A 21,798-nucleotide genomic window follows, 5' to 3' on the forward strand; every position below is an offset into this window, starting at 1 on the left:
ATTGGTGTGATTTTTACGAAATTCCGAAAAAAAAGAAAATTATTCTCCATCCTAAAGAGAGAAAGAGAAAAACAAGACTTTGATCACGATTTGTTATCGAATAATGGGTAGAACAAAAAAAAAATTCGAAATGAAATCGATCAAATTGGCAGTGTCTTGTAGCTTGTTGCTAGTTTTCAAGTGTTTGGTTTTTTTTCACTGAAAAATTGTATAGGAAATATATGAATGAATGTAAATTAGGAAGGAAATTATTTACAATTCAAAAAAAAACCAATCGATTGGGTATAAAAAAAATGCATGCCTGACCGTGGTAAATAAAATTCTGATTCTAACTTTTAACGGCTGACTCTGATGATGATTATCCGGATATCGAATTGACAAAAGCAATGTGTTTCTTGGTTACCAGGGATGGTGTGTGTGTGTTCGTGTGTTGAAATATACCTATTTTCAAAAAATTCTAAATAAAAAGACAGAAAATCAACAACAACAACAAAATGATGAAAAAACAAATACGGAAAGGGAAAAACTCTAACCATGGATATATGGGTTTCAAATGAGATTGAATGTTAGGCGTGGGAGTGGAAAAATTACAAATTATTTAAATAATTTATTAAATGTCTCATTGTGTGTGGTGTTTTATAAATGATGATGATGAAAAGATGAACTTTTTTCTCACTCTCTTTTTCTTATAATGGAAACTATCATTTGTCATCAACTTGTAATCAATGTATAAAATATATGTATAACAAAGGCATTTTCATGGTTTTCTTCCAAATAATAAATGTATGTATCAATAAAACAATCATTCAACCAGATGAATGAAAATTATTCTTGGGTGTGTTGGTGGGTGTGTGTGTGTGGGTGTGTAAAATAGAACTATTGTCATAATAATAACGAATTATAATTAATGATGACGATGATTTTTCGTTGATTTTCAATAATATAAACACAGAGCGAAAAAAATCAATAATCGATAATTGATCATTTTGAATTAAAAATGAATGATGAAATTTGTAATTTGAAAAAATATATTAAAAATCTATATACGATGACGATGATGAAAGATGCCAACAACCACAGTGTATGAGAGAAAAAAAGAGTGTGTACGAGTGGGTCGGTGTGTGTGAATGAACCAACAAACAAACAAGGAATTCAGAAAAAAAAATTGTCAGTGATGATGAATTAGAAGATTCGTAATAATTATGCAAATTTTTTTCAGTGTCTGTCTGCATGTGTGTGGATGTGGCTTTAGAGGCATGATGATGATGATGATGATGAACAATAAAGTGTTGTGAAAATACGAATCATCAAATAAATCAAACAATCTGTTGATCTGGTTGATCAATTGAAAATAATTCTTTATGTAAGGCAGGAAATATTAAATGCGATGATTGGCGACGAAATTTATTCAATGCATCCATATGCAATATCGATAGTTCACGTAATTGTCCCGATTTGGCAATAATGATATCGATGATTGTTACATCGCCTTTGATGAAAAATGTATTTTTATGTGTACGATTCAATTCATTGCGTAATGCTTTCATTATGGCTTGATTTAATCGTTGTATCTCTAGAATGCCTTTTAGGCCAGGTCGATCTATGTGATGAGAATTAATGAAATATAAAATCAAGAGAATCAGACAGAATATATATGATATTACCTGGCGATATTAACACATAAGCAGAGAATAAAGCCAATTCGGCTTCAGTCATTTTGAGATCAGCCAAATGTTCGGCGAATTGAAATGCTTGTGAGATTAATTTTGATTCAGTTATATCAGCTGATTTCAGAGAAATAGATAAAAAAAATAAAGAGAAAGAGAAAAGAATTAGATTGCTGCTTGACAAACAAAATAAACCCCAGTATAATCTTCTAACCTTGACTTAGGAATGCATCGATAGGCATAAGGCCACCATTGAAAACAACTTGTTTTGTATTTAGATCATAATAGCGCGACATACGCAGACAACAAAGTTCGAAACTTCCTGTAAAAAAAAAATTTTCAACAAATGAAAAACAAATGGATGGCAATACACTCACCGGCTTTAAGCAAAACAATTTGATCATCTTGCGAAAGTTTCATAAAACCGGGTATCATTTTTGCAAATTCAATTATCTGCTGTATCATGTCGGTCAATTTATCCGCGCATCGTAACCATTGTTGATCATGTGACTGTAAATGAATTGAATGATTGATTGACTTATATTTGATTGAAAAAGGAAAAAATCACTTACAAGATTTTTAAATTCAAAAACACGACTAAGATCCATTGGTTTACGTTTACAATCGATGATCTGTTCGGTGGTCAATAGACAAGTTCTTGAATGTGCATCGGCCACCGTTTTCGTTAATAATTCTGTTTTTTTTTTTTTTGTTCAGTGAAAGAGAAAAAAACAATTGATAAACGAATTTTGAAAAAAAACCAGAAAAACAAGAAAAATTAAACAGAAAAAAAATGTTTGGGAATCATTGAACGAGCAAGCAAGAGAGAGAGAGAGAGGTACCTAATGGATTATGTGGATGTTGTATGGAAAAATTATAACCGCCACCACCACCACCACCACCATCAATAATAGTAGAACCGGCTGCTACTATACTACTGTTTCCGCTAACATTAGCAGCAGCGGCAGAATTATTATTAGCAGTAGTAGTAGCAGCCGAATTTATTGGACCAAATACAGCATTAAACGAAGGATAATGGTCAATAAACGAACCTAGATGTGAATGATTTGCCGTTAATGTAACCAAACAATTATTCTGATTCTGTTGTATTGTTGTTGTTGATGATCCACCACCACCACCACCACCACCGCCACCGGAACAATCATTGATTGGTGAACCAATCATTGTTGTTGTTATTGTTGAATTTAATGGATGTAAACTACTGCCGCCACCACAATTTGTATCCGGTGACATTGTTGTGGTTGCTGCTGCTGATGATGAAGATGTTGCTGTTGGATCGTTAGTAGTTGTTGTTGTTTGACAATTATTATTATTATTATTATTCTGCGTTGTCGCTGTTGCTGTTATGGGTTTTAATTCACCGAATTGTGTTGTCGTACTATCAACAAAATCTGTTGACGATGGTATGATATCAAATATATTATTATTATTAGCCGCTTGTTGCTGTTGTTGTTGAGATGTTGAATGTTGTGTTCCATTACTACCACCACCACCACCACCACTTGTTGTATAGGCTGCATATAATGTATATGGTTTATTATCCTGAGCATGATATAATGTTGTCGTCGTTGTCGTTGTTGTACCGGGACTATTATGGCCGATATTACCAGTGCCGGATAAATCACCATTTGGATATGTTGAATATCTATGAAATGAAAAAACAGAATTTTTAATAAATGAATCAATAATTTTTAAAAAAATTGGGCCAATCATTTACGCGAGGTTAGTGACCGAATGGAAAGGATTGACCAGGATAGATACCGAATAAATGTCATGTCATAAATGCATTTGTTTTTTATTTTATGACACACCAAATATTACAAGGACTTTCGTGTTTGTGTTGTGTGTGTGTGTGTTACACGTGTATAGACGAGCATCGGCATCGGCAATCGAAAGAAATTGGTAAGGAAAAAAACCGACAAAGGATTGGGTTTTTTTTTCTTCTCGATAATATCGTATTACGGTATCATTATTGATCCAAGAACAAAAAAACCTACAAACTAACCGGTAAGCCAAAACAGTTTGTTGCTCTATATTATTTAATGATGGCCATAAAAAAGGGTTCAAATAACACAAACACGCACACGCACACACATATTTATCAAACAAAATCAACTTGAATAAGCAGAGAAACTTGATTGCTTTAAGTGAGTCATTTGTTTTTTTAGTCGTTCAAAAATCTTGATTGAAATTTTTTTTTTTTGTTTTTGTTTTTACAAAAGATTGGCCAAACAAATGGAAAATTCCAAGGAAAAATGAAAATTGGTTTTTTGTTGTACCGTCGAAATTGATTTCAGTGGAGCGTATGAACCCTCGAATGTGTGTGTGTGTATGTGTGTTGTGCAATCAACAAGTGAAAAAAAACCCAACGAAAACAAAAATGTGTTTGGGAAAAAACCATACCAAATTATCATGTTAAAAAATCCGGTCAACCTAATTTTATACATTGGATGATGACCAGAACAAATCCCAAAAAAAACAAAACAAAAATCAATTATTTACCCATTTGTTAATGATGCAGATGATGTTGATGATGAATATGATACATGTTGACTTGATGATGAAGGCTGTTGTGGTGGTTGCTGTTCCAATACCGATGAATCAGGTGATGTTTCCTGTTTCAGCTGTTGTTGTTGTTGTCTTTGAACAAATTGTGTACTTGATGCAACAGCAGCAACAACAACGGAAGTATTCGTTTGTTGTGTACTACAACCACCATTACCGTTTGTTGCTGTCGCTGCAGATACGTTATTTAATTGTCCATGTAATGCGGTTATGGAAGGCGGCGGTGGTTGTTGTTGTTGTTGACCAATATTCGTTATTAATGGACCATTATTGTTATTATTATTCGATGAACCATTCAAACCGGTCAACACTTGTCCACCATTTGGTGATGTTGTCGTACTTGCCGTGACGATTTGCGTCATACCACATATAGATTGACCATTACCACCACCGGTTTGTATCATTGTCGGTGGTGGTTGTTGTTGTTGATTTTTATTAATTGTCGATTGTTGTGATGATGGATGTTGTGAATGACCACCACCACCACCACTACCGGGCCTAACTAATTGAGCACGATGAAATCGTACTTCATCTTCTACTTTTTCACGTTGTTTTTTTGACATTCGTCCGAATTTTACCGCTAAAATAGTATGAGTGAAAAAAAATCATCATGGGAAAATGGAATCGAAATCAGAATCAGAAATAAATAACATACCATCACGTGACATGCCTAATGCCAGACATTTTTGTAAACGACAATATTGACAACGATTACGATTAACACGATCAACAATGCAATTTTTTTGCCGTGGACATTGATAATTCACCACTGATGATTGACTACGACGAAAAAAACCTTTGCAACCTTCACAGGTGATGACACCATAATGTACACCGGATGATTTATCGCCACATACTTTACATGGTATTATCTCTATTTGTGCTATAAATTGAATCGAAAAAAAACGAGAAAAAATCATTGATAAGTAATCTAAATGATTTGATAAATAAAGAAAAGTGCAATTCTCTCTCTCTTTCTCTCTTAATACTTTTAATCGGTATCATCAATGAATGTGTTGAATCCGGATCAAATGTTGTTGTGGTCGTTGTTTGTTGTGTTGATAATGAACGATAATCAACATTTTTGTCATCCTCATCATTATGATGATGACTGAAACAATCATTTTGTTGTCGTATTTCACGATCCAACACTGTATCAAGAATCGAGGAAAATGTCGATTGATGATTGATAGTCAACATTATGATGATTATTCAAAAACCAAAACAAAAATTCACTTGAATATTTCGTTGTTGATCCATGTGACTCTCGAACAAGACTGAAAACTTGGACTCATCATTCATTCATCCATGGACCCTAAGGACCAGAAGAAGAAGAAAATGGGCGGTAGCTAAGAACTAGCGAGGGCGGTCTAGTAAAAAAACCTGACCTTTGACCGTCATGTTGAAGATGTTCAACTGAACTGAACTGTACAGTGTATATTAAATCCAAATCAGTAAAAAAACCGAAACGGATCGTTTGACAAAAATAATCTTGCCATCTGTTCGCGTGTTTACCTGTGACTTATTTGAAATCTAAAAAAAATCCATTTTTTTCTTTTCTGCGTGATCAGCTCTCTCTGTTTCTTTGCAAGAAATCCATTCATTCAATCAAATATTGGCGGCGGTTAAACGGTCGTTGAATTTTCTCCGTTTTTCTCCAGTCACAGGTCAATGGCTACCTGAATTTTTATTCGTTCATTGTCGTCGTATGAAGATGAAGAAAAGAAAACTTTTTTTTGAAGATATGATAATGTGCGATGACCTTTTCCGCCGCCCCCTTACATTTGTTCTTTTCTATATTCGACAACGAAAGGATTATTGACCTATGAATGGAAATCGAATCTGATATCTGTACCGAAACTAAATGTTTGAAAAAAATGGCCATTCGGAAATGTACCACACACACATTATGCTACAGTGATCATCATCATCATTATAAGGTCATCGCCGTATGTCAGGTAAAAATATTAAGATAATAATAGATAAGTTACAACAAGTAAGCAAGTGAGAAAAAAATTTCTCAAAGGACAAAGGTCAACCCTTTCGTTCCTCTCTCACACATACACACACACAAATCTAATGGGTTAAAAAAAACCATGTCAAGGTTTTGAAAAAAATAACTGAAAAAAAGATTAAAGAAAACAAACAAACAATGAAAAATGACATCCAAATCAATGCCATATGTCAGAATAATGACGATGATGACGGCGATGGATTTAAAAATAGAATGACCTTTCACCTTTCACCATTGATCATCATCCATTGATTTATTTCAAAAACAAAAAAAAACACAAACAAATCTCACAAGAATCTGAATGTAATTATAATCGATTGTCGCATTGAACGCATGTCCAATCGACAACGAGAAAAAAATATTGAAACAAAATGGCGCCGGGCGTAATTTAAAAAAAAATACACACACACACTGCATACACTTTTTTCGGCTTTTAGTTATCATCATCATCATCATCATTATCATCAACAATAAACAAACACAAGTTTTTTCCGATTTTTTGTTTTCTCTCACTCACTTACTTATCTTTCGTTAGCTTCTTTTTTTGATAAAAAGAGAAAAAGATCCAATGCAAAGGTCAATGTTTAAGGCTTGTGTGTGTGTGTTATAGGCCGCAATCATCATTCGATTATGGGTGGTGGTAACGAGAAAAATTTTTGGACAAAAAAGAATCAAGAGAAGAAAAAGAGTTTGATTAGGCGCCATCGATCCAACTAACCAACAACCAGAAACAACAACAACGACAACGACGACGAAAAAAACCAGTTCCAAATGATCAACCAACAACCAACCACCATTAAATTTGGAATGAATGTTCTTTTTGAAACACACAAAAAAAGAACCTAAAAAACATATACACACACATATAACGGCTATCATTACAACGAAGGTCGACGAACTTTTTGTCCAACCAACAACGATATTACCCAGATATTAACCAGAAAATACCGAATACCACTACCAATTTGGTGTATGATCATAAAATATGAAGCCATACACACAATGTTTATATATCTGTGTGGCTAGGCGTGTGACGCCCGTATTCTCAGCAGTAATATAATAATGTTTGACCTATTTTCATTCTCTCAGTTTAGTGTGGAGATATAAAATTTTTTATTTGGCTGCCTGACTGACTGACTGACTTGAATGAATTGGTTGGGGATGGATGATGATGACGATGGCAATGTTGTTGTTATATACAAAACCCGGAAGAATAACAAATAAAAAAAACGACAACAACGACGACGACGACGATGATGATGAGGAGGAGGAGGAGGAGGTGAAAAACTACGAAAAAGAGATGAAAACGAGAGAAAGAATGGCGATAAATATGTGGATATCTGAATATCTTTATATTCATGTGTTTTATTTTGTTTGAAAATTTTTTCATTTTGTTTTTTATTTCGCTTTTTAAAAATTTGATAACTTCCAGTACATTTATGTGTGTGTGTATGTGTGTGGGAGGCAGTGAAACAACAAGAAATTTTCGCGTCAAAATAAAAATAAAAAGAAAAAGAAAAACGCAACTATTTTAATAACAAACTTTACACTTTGTGATAATCAAGTTTATCAAACAAACAACCAAACAAATAATAAATAATCATTAAACTACTTTTTTGACATTTGACATCCATTTATTATATTCATCATTGATTCCGAAATTCTTAACAAACAACACACACACACATGACCATTATCGATTATGAAAAAAGAAAAAAAATGTTTTTGTACCTGCCAAAAGCAATCATTCATTCACTTCCTATTTTACCGACACACACACACACATACTGATCAATATAACAGGACGCCATATTCAGTACCAGCAGCAGAAGCAAATAGGAAAAAAAAGAAAGAAAAATTCTATCACTGGTGGTGGTAATAATAACCATAACAATAATCATCATTATCGTCACAGCATTTTGGAATACCAAGAAGAAGAAAAAAAATAAAAAGGAAACAAACGAACGAAAAAAAAAATCCAAGGAAAAGGTCAAGGCGATATCGACGAATGGCACCGTGAAGTTACATACATACACAGAGAGAAAAAGCCGAATTAACGATCATTGAAAAGAGACGATGAATGTGTGTGTGTGTGTGTGTGTTTGGTTGATAATGGCAATGGAAATAAGAAAGAAAAAAATTTCCATTCTTTATCAAGAAACAAAAAACAAGATCCAATGCATTCAAAACAGGTATTTTTTCTCATTTCTCTCTGCCCCTCAACATCAGTCAACAGTTTGCAACAGTTCATCATTATCATTATCATCATCATCATCCACATACACACACACACCATAATAATAATGATCACACAGGTATATAACTGCAGATCATAAAATAAACTATCAAGGCCTTGTTACGCAAGTTTTTTTTTCTCTGTTCAACAGCATCATCAAGTCCAGCGCGCAGCATTGTCGATGATTAAGTCTTGTTGAACAGCTGTGTTATCTGTATGTAAAAAAGAAGGAAAAAAGAAGTCAAGTTTAACGGTATAAGACCGTACCAGGTACACTATTAAAACCATTCTTCTAATCATCGTCATCATCATCATCATGATGAACTGGCTTTGAATTTTCTTGCAGTTAGTTTGAAGAATCAACAAAATATTTGAATGGTTTTTCTTTATTTTTGTGTTTGTTTGTTTCACATACAAATGTGTGAAACGAAAAAAAACAAGACATTCCATTTGGTTAGGAATCTTCAAATATTGTTGCTCATGATAAAGAGTTGGTAGCCAACCATAAAATATTTTTTTTTTGGCAGAAAAAAAGAAAATTTTTGCATAAAACTATGTAACAAAAAAGGTGGTGAAAACAAACATTCAAATTGAAAAAAAAGAAAATAATGCGGAAATGAATGAAATGGATTAAAGTTTGAGGCAAAAACGAAAATATCGATTGTATCTAAAAACAATCGATATTTTTTTTCCTGATAAATAAACACACCTTTGTCTTTTTGTCTAGCTCTCTCATCGATTGAAATCAGATTTTTGCATATTTGTTTGATTTAAGAAAAAATTTTTCAAGATTTTTTTTTTATTTTCTGATAACAAGATTGTCAAATCTATCGAAAAAAATCGAGTTATTCAAATAGGTGTATGGGAATTTTGTGTGTGGAAAGTTTGGAAACAGGAAAAAAGTTTCCAGGGGTTAGGTGATGGATGTCCGAAAAAAACGCTTCATTTTAACAGACAAAAATGAAAAAGCGGGTTAAGTGTGCTTGTTGACATCCGTTCATCATCAACAAGTTCATAGTTCAGAGTTCAGGAACAAACAGCAGCAGCAGCAAAAAAAAAAGTTGAATGTCCCGTGAATGAAAAATAAAAATCAATCCCACACACAAGTCTCAGAGGGTTCACAAAGATTGTTCCAGAAAAAAAAAGTTTGGGAAACGAAACCAGAAAACAAAAATTGAACCTCTTATTGTGTGGCCCTAGAGGACACGACCTTTTAGATTTATACATGCGTGTGTGTGTGTAGGGAGGTATTGTGTATAAAGGTATGTTCGTCCTTTCACAAACTTTCCAGGAACTTACAAAAAAAACTCGAGTTGAAAAAAAAGGGAAATACAAAAAGTAAAAAGGTTGTGGCGATGATGATCTGTAATATCGTATGGATGATGTGTGTGGATGCAAACTGTGGGAAAATGAACTTTTTTGTGTGTGTACATGTTCTTTACATTCGATTTCGGCATGAACAAAAGATGCTCGCGTAGATAGCATCTTGCAGCAAAAGAAAAAAATTCATTAAATTGAAAAAAAATAAATTTTTAACCAGAAAAAAAAACTTAAACTTTCATGTTGCCCTTTGACCCTTCTCAGAAAGAGAAAAAAAGTGTGCAATATAATAGAGATGCATATGCCTTACTACTGGTCAGGTAGGATCACTGCTTGCATTTTTTTAGAAGTAAGAAAAAATTAAGTTTTTTCTGTTGAATAAAAAAAACTTAACACACCGGAAATCCAGGTGCAGGTTTTGAGAATTTCAATCATACCAAAAGACATACAACACACACATTAATTCATCAATTGTACACAGTGAAGATCAGAGAAAAAAAAATGTCCTAGATATGATTTTAAAAGATGGTGTGAGGTTAGGTTGGTAAAGAAGAAAAGAATCATTTTATCAATCTCATTAATTATGAAACAAAAAAAAATTTCCACTAATAACATAGAATATTCTATACGTTTACTGTTTTGTGACCTCATTTGTCTTGCTCTATTCTTGGGATTCTATATATATGTTATGGATGCCAAAAAAAAATTGTTGAATATATGCGGTGTGTAATTGATGACATTGATTTAAAGTCGGTAGTAAGTTGTTGTTGTTTTTGTAATAGATGAAAAGAATTTCGTCACCAATTCGCAAACATGTTCTAGATTCTCGTGTTTTTTTGACGTATATAAAAATACATTCAACTTGCTGAACTAAAAAAAACGATAAAGAAATGTGGCGGTAATTTTTGTTTAAAATCATATCTTGATGAACTTAGAACGCTGCTAGCAAGTTTTTCAATTGAAATTTGAATAAATGAATGAATTACAATTCAGGATTCATGCCAGAACATGAAAAACCAACAATTACATTATGTACGACAACCACAATCGATATTGCATCACAAATTTTGTTGTTCCAGTTTCGGGATCGGAGATTCAATTCTTGACGATGATGATGATGATGATCACTTTGTCAAACTAAGAATTGAATTGAATTAATGATGCATTCATTTGTCATTTGTAAAAAAAGAATTCTAATGGATTAGGTCAATATATCATATCGGGTAAATGATTTTTCTATCTGTCCAAAAAAAAAAATTCCCTATTCAAAATGTGGAAATGGAACACACAAAAAAAACATGATAAAGTCAGACAAAATCCTCATCATCATTGATGATTTTCTTCTTTTTTTTCAACAACATTTTTTTTATTCAATCCAAAATCGACCGGAAGCGGGAGAAAAAAAAATTGAAGAATTTCAAAAAAAAGACGAAGATAAAAAAGAGCTAAACATAAAGATTCAAAAACGAAGAGGAGAACAAATTCCACAAACAATTGCCAATCAATCAATCAATCAATTTGTATTCAAAAAACCTACATCCAACTAACTGAAATATTTTATTGTCATCATGATCATTTTGGAGATAACCATAGCACACACACACACACATACATATGGTGAATAGAAATCCATCATGATTATGATGAAATAAAGTTATTACCGCGCAAACGCGGAAGTAGTTTTTTTGCCTGTTCGTTTTCTAATATGTATATATGGTTTGGTGTTTTTTTCAATCATCATTGCTAAATAAAATTAACAAATTTCGTTGTTGTCCGAAACAAAACAAAACAAATTGAATATCGATAGATGGAGAAAAACCTTTTGGACAACAAATGCATCTATGAATGTGATTATGATGATGATGCTACACATTTATTTCAGATGAATTTGAATATTTGTGACTTAAACATGCACACATGGAGTGATTTTTTTTGCGATTGAAATTTTTATTTTGTAGTTGTTATTTTTGATTTATCATCATCATCATCATAAATAATTATTATTCTGTGATTTGGACAAATATTTAGATTGTATTCAAATTCAATGAGGTCAACATTATTCATAATTACAATAATTATCGCATCATGTCAAATGATAATAATGTCATGTCATGTCATGTTATGTGTGTGAAATGAAAAAAAAACAAACAAACAAAACCATATTTTAACCTAATCTCATCATCATCATCATGATAATAATGAGATTCAAATCATACATTTCTGAATTGAAAAAAGAGAGAATGACGAGTAAGGGTTTCTGGTTCTGGAAAACTCAAACGAAATAAAAACAACCAACGGTCAGTACATGATTAGATAGAATAATCATGTAAAACATTCGTATAATTGGTACCGTACCCGGAATATTATATGCACACAAACACACAATGGCCTGAATTTTTGAAAATGACAATGGTTCATTTTCAAATACCAAGACAACATTCTGTAGAGAAAGAATTGGTCAGGTTTTGTGTGTGTGTGTAAATGTATAACATTCAACCAAAAAAAAAAAAACAAACGAATAACGTGACTTGACTTTTGTCGAATTTTGACAATTTTGTTTTGTGTTTGTGTGAGTGTGTGCGTGGTAGAAGAATATATTTTTTTGTTTCACATAATCTGATTTTTGATTAAATCAATAGATCGATTGAATCGATTTTCAAATCAAAAATGAAAAAAATCTCTCTTTACACAAGCCATATTTTCATTTCAAGTTTAAGGCAATGAACAATAACACAGCAAACATTTTCCAGGAACAGGGCGTAATTGAATTCATTTGTTCAAGTGTGTTATGTCATGTCACTTTTTTTCACACTTGTCACACATCATGTCCAAAAACTGAAAATGTTTGATGATTCATTTCAAACACTCACACACACACACTCACACACACACAAAGAGAGAAAATCCTAATAAAGCAAAAAACGGAAATGGAAAATTGATTGGCAGTTGAATTTTACCTTTTATCGAACCGGATGATGGCTGTGGTTGTGCTATTTCCACTTTTGTGGTAAAACCGGTTGTCCACGACGACATCGTGGTATGTAGACCCGGTGATGATGTATCGGGTAGGATATAAGAATCCGGTGGCGTTAATCTAGTTGTTGATTCCAGGTTGATAGATTTTGTTGGTTCCGTTTTTTCGACGGATACACGATTATTACAACGAAAAAAAATGAAATGAAAAATAAAACAATGAGGTGAAAAAAACAGCTTTGTTGATTTGTTGATTTTCAAATGAAAAAAAAAATTGTTGCCACGACACGACACACACGCCCACCAACAAACAACAAAGCGAAAAAGAAGAAAAACACGACACAAGAATTTATTATTTGGAGATGAAATCAAATTTAGGCACAGGTGGATGATGATGATGATGATGATGATGAGATTTTAAAAATTGAACGCATAAAATCATAATGAATTTTTCTTTCTTCTTTTCTTCATTTAATCTAATAAATATACGAATGAAACGACACACGACTAAAAAACAAACAGAAAAAATATGAATGAATCATTACGTCATCTACGAACAGTGATGATGATGTTCGAAGACAATTCGAATGTTGTTGTTTTTTCTTAGCACTATTGAATGTTGTTGTCGTTGTTGTTGTTGCTGTCGATTGTATTATTGAATAATCATTATCCATCATTGATTTGTGGTTTTGTTCTGATTCTTGCCTGTAGATGATTTCAACAAAAATCAAATTAATGATATCGATTGATTGATTGAATAAAGGAAAAATTTTTCAATTTGATTGGGCCACAAACACAGATATAAGGCAAAAACATAAACTTGGCCTCTGATGCACAGCATACACACAGACACAGGAATCGAAATTTGAAGGAAAAAAAAGATTTCAAATGTGTGTGTGTATGTGATTCATAGAACAAAATGATGATGATGATGATGATGACGAATCGAAAGAAAATTTGAAAAAAAATTCCAAACATCAAAATCGATCCGCAAGAAAAAAAAATTTGTTAATGCCAAAAAGCACAAATTCGATCGATGAGAAGAAGGAGAGAATTTTTTTCTTATCCAAGAAAAGTTGTGGTTGTTGTGTGGTGATGATGATGATCAACAAAAATGGACGGACAAAACAATTTTACAAACATACAAACATACACACACACACACGAAAAAAAATGTCGATGTTCGATGAATGAGAGAAGCAAACGAACTGGTCAAATATTTGTGAACAACAGCGAAAACAAAACAACAGAAAAAAGGAACCATCACCATCATCATCATCATCATCCACCATCAAAAAAAAGGCTCTCTTTTCTTCAACTATGGTGATGTTGTTGTTTGATCATGATCATTCATAATGGTTGGTAAATACATAAGTAAAGTTTGGTTGATCGGTTTTTTTCTTTTGGTTTTTTTTTTTTGGATTTGATGGTTCCACATACACACTTGATTCAACTTTTTTACATCAAGTTTCCTTTAGCCATTGGTTGGTTGGTTGGTCTGTCGGTCGATTGAATGTTTATTCGGCGAGTGTTACGCGAAGAAGATCCAATATCTTTTAGTTCACTAACACAGACACACACACACACTGTTGGCGAACGTCGACCTCTATCTCTCTCTCTCTCTCTCTCTCTCTCTCTCAGCAGAAATTACTTACAATTGTAATAGATGCATATGATTTCAATGGAGAAGACACGCCCACGATTTTATAAGATTTATATAATATATTATTGCCACTACTACTACGGTTATTATTATTGTTTTTTCTTGTTATTAAAATGTGATTGAATAATATTGCATAATGCTACTATCAATTTGAATTTTTTTTTTTTGACTGATGGAATGTAATGAAAGAAAGAGACAAACAAGCCACAGACACATATAACACATTGTCTTCCGTGTATGCGCAGTAGAATTTTTTTTTTTTTAATATTTTGATCGATAATCCATTGAGCATCATCTATATATAACGGCATAAAATGATCATCGATGATGATGGAAATCATTATAATCGTAATATAAATAAATTAAACAGACAAAAAAATAGAAATTTTTCAATTTCAAATTCAGGACTCGATTGGTGCAGAATATAAATGACTATTTAATTTTAGTCATCATTATCCTGTACACTGTTGTTATCTGAATGAGAATGATAACCAAAAAAAGACCAATAACCATTTCATTTACATTGTAAATAAATATCACATTCATATGGTCATTTGTTATTTACCGGTTATTTATTTTTTTTCCGAGAAAAAAAAACAGAATGAAAAACAAAAATTTTCATCATGATGAACTTGAGATTATTTTTGTTTTTGTTTCGTCTCGGTAAAATGAATTTTTTTCCCATCTTCTTCATGAAATAATTAAAGCGGAACTTTTCGTCTAGGGTTGATTAATCAAATGAATCGATTATTTTGCTGAATCTGATTCATGAAAAATTTTGTTAATTTTTTTTTTTGCTGAAAAATTTCATTTCCATTAATTACAAGGAAATTTCCAAAACAGGAAAAAACTTGCAGGAAACACAGCCTTTCCTTTCCAGAAAAATTTCTCTCTCTCTCTCTCTCCCAATCATGATGATCATTGCTCCATCATCATTATCTTAATCGTTTCGCTGTTGACGATGATGTTGATGGAAAAAAAAAAGAAATTCAAGATCATTATCCAAGTGAAAAAAAAAATCCATTCTCTCTCTCTCTCTTTCTCTAGGTTTGAAAACAAAATAACAAAAAGTTCACGATCGTGACCCTATGACCTTTACACATAAATAATATATACACACACACCATACAGACAATTTTTTTTCTTTTTCTTTTTCTATTTCTTGTTCAGCAAAGATGAATGAATATGCACACTGAATGGATTGGATTTGGATTGAATTCATGTGTGTCTATTGTAGACTAATATTTCGTCGTTGTCGTTGTCATCATCAAAAGTTCGCCAAACTTGCCAACAACAGCGATGATGAAGATGATGGCGTGATGATGCCATTACGGAATCATTTTACTACTATGCAAGGAGCGAGGGGAAATAAAATGAATGACAAAAATTGTGACATTTTTTTTCCCGGACAAATCAGAGAAATTTTTTTTGACATTTTCTCTGCGGATTATCAGATTATCACCATTGTCATTAATGGAATATATTGGAATTTTTTTAATTTGATTGATCGATTGATTTGGTTTCGATTTCCATTTCGAATTTGAATGATTGTTATGTCTAAATAGTTATATGCAACAAGTGTTTTGTGTCCGTTTCATTCTTGTCGATCACTATAGAGACAATCCAATCGGACATTATGGGCGAATGTTTTAAAAACGATAAATGAAATTAATCCTTTTGTTTTTAAAAAAAACGATCCATTGTTGTTTGGAACAGGAAAAAAAACGTGTTGTTGTTGTTTCGGCCAATTTCCAGTAAATTTTTTTTCGAAGAAAAATGAATTTTTTTTTTGTTTTTTGTTTTTTGCTAAATAAAATTTTCATCAGACAAGCACTGTTGATTTCAATTTCAATCTGACATTCATTTCATTCGTGTTTATATAATGGTTGTGAGTGATCCAAAAGGTCAATGTTGTTTTCGTTGATCATATCAAGTTTTTTTTTTTGTTTAATTAATTAATTAGCTGAAAAAAATTTGCTTCCAATCATCATGTCATATATGAATGGGTCATTTTTCATCTGTTGCAATGTCCGTATCCTCTGTGTGTGTGTGTGTGTGTGTGTGTGTGTCTGTTAGATTCGATCCGTCAATCCAATACGTTTTATGGATTGATTGAACTTCGAAAACAGCAGGATTTTTAAGATTTAAATTTTCCAATTTCAATCAATCAATCAATCATGAGATTTTAAACATTCGATTTTTTTTGGGTTTTTTCTCTTCCAGATCCATTTGGATTTTCTTTTTTTTTCCACTTAACTACCACTCATAATCACAATCATTATCATTTTTATTTGGTTTATCGTGAATGATAATTACGGTATCCATTTATAAATTAATTATCAATCGAAAAGAAATGAAAATCCATCCTCGATACAATCGATTAATGGCAAATTGACTTTTTATTTTTGCAATTCGTTCATCATTCGTGTGTGAATCATTTGAAAAAAAATGTCTGATTATTGTTCATTCACAATGGCTGTCAAAATCAGTTTGATTTTTTTTTGCCGATTTTTTATCGGACAGACTAGATTTCCGTTTTATAATTTCCAACGTTTTTCGTTTGTTTCATTTGATCGGGTAAACCATATGAAAATCATTCGACTACAAAATACAAAAAAAAACAAAATATCAATGAGAACCATATAAACACAGCTGAATCAAATAAAAAAAAATAAAGGTGTTTTTTATGAAAAGAAATGTCGTATGTTGAAATTTCCTGTTTTCAATGCACGCACGCAGACACACACATACACACACACATTGACAATCTATTAACCCTGCAAATATAATCATCACACAAGGCAAAAAAAAACTAGGTCATTCCTGTCGATATATATGATTGGCATTCTTTTCGTTCGTTTCTTCACTCTTACAACATGATCCTGTGTTTAAATTTTTGTCCGGAAAAAAAAACATATTCACACTGGTAATTGCTGGTAAACAAAAAAAAAAATCTGAAAATTTTTTTTTCCGAAAAATTTTTCGTCTTTTTCATTCCAAAAACATTTTCTATTCTATTCTATTCGATCGATTCAACAATGATGATGTTCAATTCAAATGACAAGACAATTAACTTTTGTCAATGTTATGATGATGATGTTGATGATGGTGGCCAAAGTCAAAGTCAAAGTCAAACAGCGACGACAATGGAAAAAAACCATTAGATTTGACCATGGTCAAGGACAATTTGTTGAAAAAAAAACGTTAATGATGCGATTTTTTTTCTAGTAAACTCTTGATCAATGGGAATGATTTTTTTACATATGGAATAACGATTCATCCAATCAATCGATCGATTGATCGATTATTTGTTGAAAAAAAATCGTTGAAATCTGTACTCTTGTATTTGTTAACAAACAGGATCTTCAACACCTTTATTCTTCGCACAGGAAAAAAATGATAAATGAAATAATCGATTATATCGATCGGCCAGGTATCGATTCATAGGAACCATAAATCATAAACAATCAAACCGGTAACCAGTGATGAATTGGAAATGATAATTATCTTTAAAATGAACAAAAATAAAAGAAACAGAAACAGATTCACCAGAAAAACTCATCCAACCATTCATTCATTCATTCATTCAGTCGATGGATGTATGGATAAGATTCATAATTTTTCCGTTAAACGAAAAGATAAATAAGGTGGTCATGAAATGAATGAATGAATGAATGGATGATGGGGAAGAGAAAAACTTGAATGCACTTGAAGTAAAAAGAATTCACTTCCTGAATGGTGGTGAACCCTTTCTTTTTGCATTTGTTGTGTGGTGAATTGTAATGAAAAAAAATCAGGTTTTCTTCTTCTTGTCTTTCTCAGTTTCTCATCATTATTATCGGATTTTTTTCTCAATAAACCAGTAAACGATGACGATGATGATGATGATGGAATTTTCTTTTCTTTTTTCCACCTTGGATTGGCATATTTATGGTTGAAATTTGCATATCAAAATGATTTGCTTTTTTTCGGCGGATGATATTTTTTTTTTTATTTCTTGTATTACCGGTAATCTTTTTTTTTTCTTTTCCATTCTCCATGTATGATGGATGTGTGAATGAATAATTGAATGATCAACAGGTGGATGAATGAATAAAAAAAAATTCAAAATTAAAAAATACAGCACATCATTCGCCATCTATGGCCGAGAAATAAAAACAATTTAAATTAAATGTGTGGTGGGGAACTATTGTACTTTTGCCACAAACCACTACCAATCTTTTTTTTCAATCATCAACACTGTGTTTGTTTGTCCGCTACTCTACAGTATATCTGCCCCAAATCGAATTTTTTCTTTATTTTCCATTGGTTTGTGTGAGCGTAAAAGTTCGAGCAAACACACACACACACACATATACAGTGCACACCGAACAATAATATAACGTGTTTACAGTCGCAACATTGTTTTGTCCGAAATATTTTTTTACCCGAAAAAAATAATCAATTTAATCAAACGAATTCAAATCGTTGAAAACACCAAATTTTTTTTCATTTCCCAATCAAAATAAATCAGCTAGATCGTGATTTTTCATTTTATTTTATTTTAACGTTTTTTTGAAGATTTTTGAAAATTTTCTTTCAAACAGGAAAATTTTTTTTTTCAAAAAAATACAGTTAATAACCGCATTTTATATACGTTCAATTCTCTCATCATCATAATAATCAACGGTGTTTTTTTTTAATTTGTTCCATCGGCCATCCTGACAAGCCGGAAATTTTTCAGATTGAAATGGCTTCGAATGAAAATGATCATCATGTTGTCTCCAATCATGGTGATGGCAACAATCAAATTCCATTCGATGATAATCAGCAAAATAATAATGATTTGATAGAACAATCACAACATTCAGATGATTTAATTTTAATGAATCCTGAAGAAGAATCCAACGATATGAATAATCAACAACAACAATTGACAGCCGCCGAACAAGTTTTAATGCAGATACAAAATCCATCGTCATCAGCTAGTCATTTAGCCATGAAAGATAATGATGGTAATGATGGCAATGAAATTGTTAATAATGTTGTCATTGCAGATCAACAACAAAATGACAACGATGATGATCGAAATCCAATCGAAATGGTTGTTGAGAATGTTGTGGAAAATCTTTTATCCAAACAGGGTAAGTTGATGTCACTGAAAATTCGAATCATTCGATTTTTTCTTGTTTTCTTTTTCATTAGATAATCCCGTTACTGACAATGAGAATGATATTCTGATACGAAAATCATCACGAATACTTCGATTGCGAAAAACTGTAAATAAAATCACTGATGATGATAATGATGACGACGATGAAACCTATATGAATGATGATGAAGAATTCATCGTCGATGAATGTGATAATAATGAAAACAATGACGATGATCATCAAAATAAATCGTTGACTACGAAAAAACGTCGATCAGCCAAATCATCCAATGATGATGATGGAGAAGATGATGATGATGATGAATTTCGTCCGCTTAAAAAACGTAGAATCGTGCGACGAAATAAACAGGTGGCCGGTAATAAAATGACCGCCACCACTACCAGTGCCAACATCAACGCCAACAGCACGTCAACATCTGCATCTGAGACAAATCGAATACAAAAAATTCGTTTGGCAAAAAATCGTGAAATCGAACGTTTACAAATGATTTTATATAAATGTTATAAACATCAATCGCTTCTAAATCAATTGAATCAATTATTAATGAAAATGAATGGCTGTCTTGTCGATAAAATCCATACAATGATTAGTGGCGATGGTAATGGAAATAATGAAGAATCACCACCAATAACCAGTGAATCATTGATGACATTAATTCGTTCGAAACAAAATAATCTACTTGTTGATAATTTTATTGCTCAATATGATCCACTAATCACGCAATATAATCAATTGAATGATGAACGAAAACAAATGCTTGCCAAAATTGATGATGAAAATGTTGAACAATCACAAGTGGATCAAACAATTGGATCGTATCTACGAAAACCGAAAAAAAAATTTACAATGTTTGATTTGATTGCGGTTGATAGTAGCGATCGTCCAGATAAATCAGTGATGAATAATTCAGAAAAGAAAAAACGATCTACTTCTACCACTACCGGTGGTAGTCGAGTTTATAATAAGAAAGCAAAATCATCATCAACGAGAACAGCTGAAATTTCGAATGAAACACATAAAACCACTACCACATCAACATCAAGATCGAAAAGATTGAAACGCAAAACGAAAATGAAATATCCGCAACAAGAAGAAGATTCATCTGAAATGGTGGAAAATAGTAACGGCAAATATCCATCTTATCATCCATGTCCGTGGCCCAATTGTACATATGAAAGTAAACGTGAATGGGCATTGAATGAACACATTAATCTGACGCATACGGGATTAAAAAATTTTGGCTGCAAAGTCGACCAATGTCCAATGATGTTTTTTAGTTCCTCGGAATTAGATAATCATATGAAAAAATATCATGCCGAGGTTGCAAGCAAGGAATTTATGCCCTGTACATGGCCTGGTTGTAATGCGTTATTCAAGTCGAAATTAGGTTTACGTGCCCATGTCCAGGTGCATAAAGGTGAAAATCTTATACAATGTGATTGGCCTGGCTGTAATTATACGGCGAAAAATAAACGACAACATGAAAATCATTTACGTAAACATACCGGGGATCGACCATTTTCATGTGATTTCCCTGGATGTGAATCGAAATTTCGTACCAATGATTCATTACGGCATCATAAAAAATCACATTCAGAATATCGTCCATTTCGTTGTGATTGGCCAGGTTGTGAAGCTAATTTCAAAACCAATCGTGGTCTCACCATACATCGCGCATTACATACTGGCGAGAAATTATTCAAATGTGATTGGCCTGATTGTGAGTTTGCATCAGAACGTAAATATCATGTTGATTTACACATCTATGAAAATCATACACATGTGAAACCATATCCATGTTCATGGATCGGTTGTGATGCTAGTTTTCTGCGTAATGATAAACTACAAAATCATCTCAAAATACATCGCCAAGAAAAACCATTCAAATGTATACATCCAACATGTGAGAAGCATTTCGTTGAAAAGGGTAATATGATGAAACATTTCAATAATGTTCATAAACGGTAATGATTGATTCGAATTTGGCTTGAGTTTTTTCTACATTCTCCATCATCATGTTAATTTTGATATTTATTATTATTATTTTATTGCTTTTTACATGAATGCAACAGAAAATAAAATAAAAATAAAAATAAAAATAAAAATTCTTTTTTAATTCAAAAAAAATGCTATTTTCACCCATTTGATATCAATTGGGTGAAAATGGATTGCAATTGTGAAAACAA

General features: G+C 32.3%; 2 protein-coding genes across 3 annotated transcripts; one reads left to right on the top strand and one right to left on the bottom strand.

Annotated features, from left to right (window-relative positions):
• Window positions 1–579: 579 nt before the first annotated feature.
• On the bottom strand, window positions 580–14,286 carry Hr3 (nuclear hormone receptor 3 ROR-beta). Of its 2 annotated transcripts, none has more exons than XM_047061577.2 (9): window positions 12,781–14,286; window positions 4,909–5,136; window positions 4,191–4,833; window positions 2,720–3,333; window positions 2,240–2,361; window positions 2,045–2,177; window positions 1,882–1,989; window positions 1,665–1,784; window positions 580–1,600 (listed from the first exon to the last, which is right to left on the bottom strand). In XM_047061577.2, the coding sequence occupies exons 1-9, from the start codon at window positions 12,854–12,856 to the stop codon at window positions 1,317–1,319; spliced, it is 2,328 nt and encodes a 775-aa protein (XP_046917533.2). In that variant the 5' UTR covers window positions 12,857–14,286; the 3' UTR covers window positions 580–1,316. The 2 variants fall into 2 exon arrangements, with proteins under 2 accessions (XP_046917533.2, XP_046917532.2); XM_047061576.2 differs by having other exon boundaries at window positions 2,510–3,333.
• A 4,517-nt stretch (window positions 14,287–18,803) lies between these two features.
• On the top strand, window positions 18,804–21,739 carry LOC124498085 (uncharacterized). Its single transcript, XM_047061795.2, has 2 exons — window positions 18,804–19,582; window positions 19,644–21,739. The coding sequence occupies exons 1-2, from the start codon at window positions 19,189–19,191 to the stop codon at window positions 21,578–21,580; spliced, it is 2,331 nt and encodes a 776-aa protein (XP_046917751.2). The 5' UTR covers window positions 18,804–19,188; the 3' UTR covers window positions 21,581–21,739.
• The last annotated feature ends 59 nt before the right edge of the window (window positions 21,740–21,798 follow it).

This window comes from Dermatophagoides farinae, chromosome 9 (genome assembly GCF_024713945.1).
Source record: "Dermatophagoides farinae isolate YC_2012a chromosome 9, ASM2471394v1, whole genome shotgun sequence".
NCBI lineage: Eukaryota > Metazoa > Arthropoda > Arachnida > Sarcoptiformes > Pyroglyphidae > Dermatophagoides > Dermatophagoides farinae.

Excerpts from the sequence above, each read along its gene's own strand:
- Hr3 (XM_047061576.2), bottom strand. The coding sequence starts at position 12,856 with ATGTCGTCGTGGACAACCGGTTTTACCACAAAAGTGGAAATAGCACAA. Across the intron at positions 4,834-4,908 it reads ATTAGGCATGTCACGTGATG|CGGTAAAATTCGGACGAATG; the intron begins GTATGTTATTTA and ends ATACTATTTTAG. Across the intron at positions 3,334-4,190 it reads TCTGCATCATTAACAAATGG|ATATTCAACATATCCAAATG; the intron begins GTAAATAATTGA and ends TTCATTTCATAG.
- LOC124498085 (XM_047061795.2), top strand. The coding sequence starts at position 19,189 with ATGGCTTCGAATGAAAATGATCATCATGTTGTCTCCAATCATGGTGAT. Across the intron at positions 19,583-19,643 it reads AAATCTTTTATCCAAACAGG|ATAATCCCGTTACTGACAAT; the intron begins GTAAGTTGATGT and ends CTTTTTCATTAG.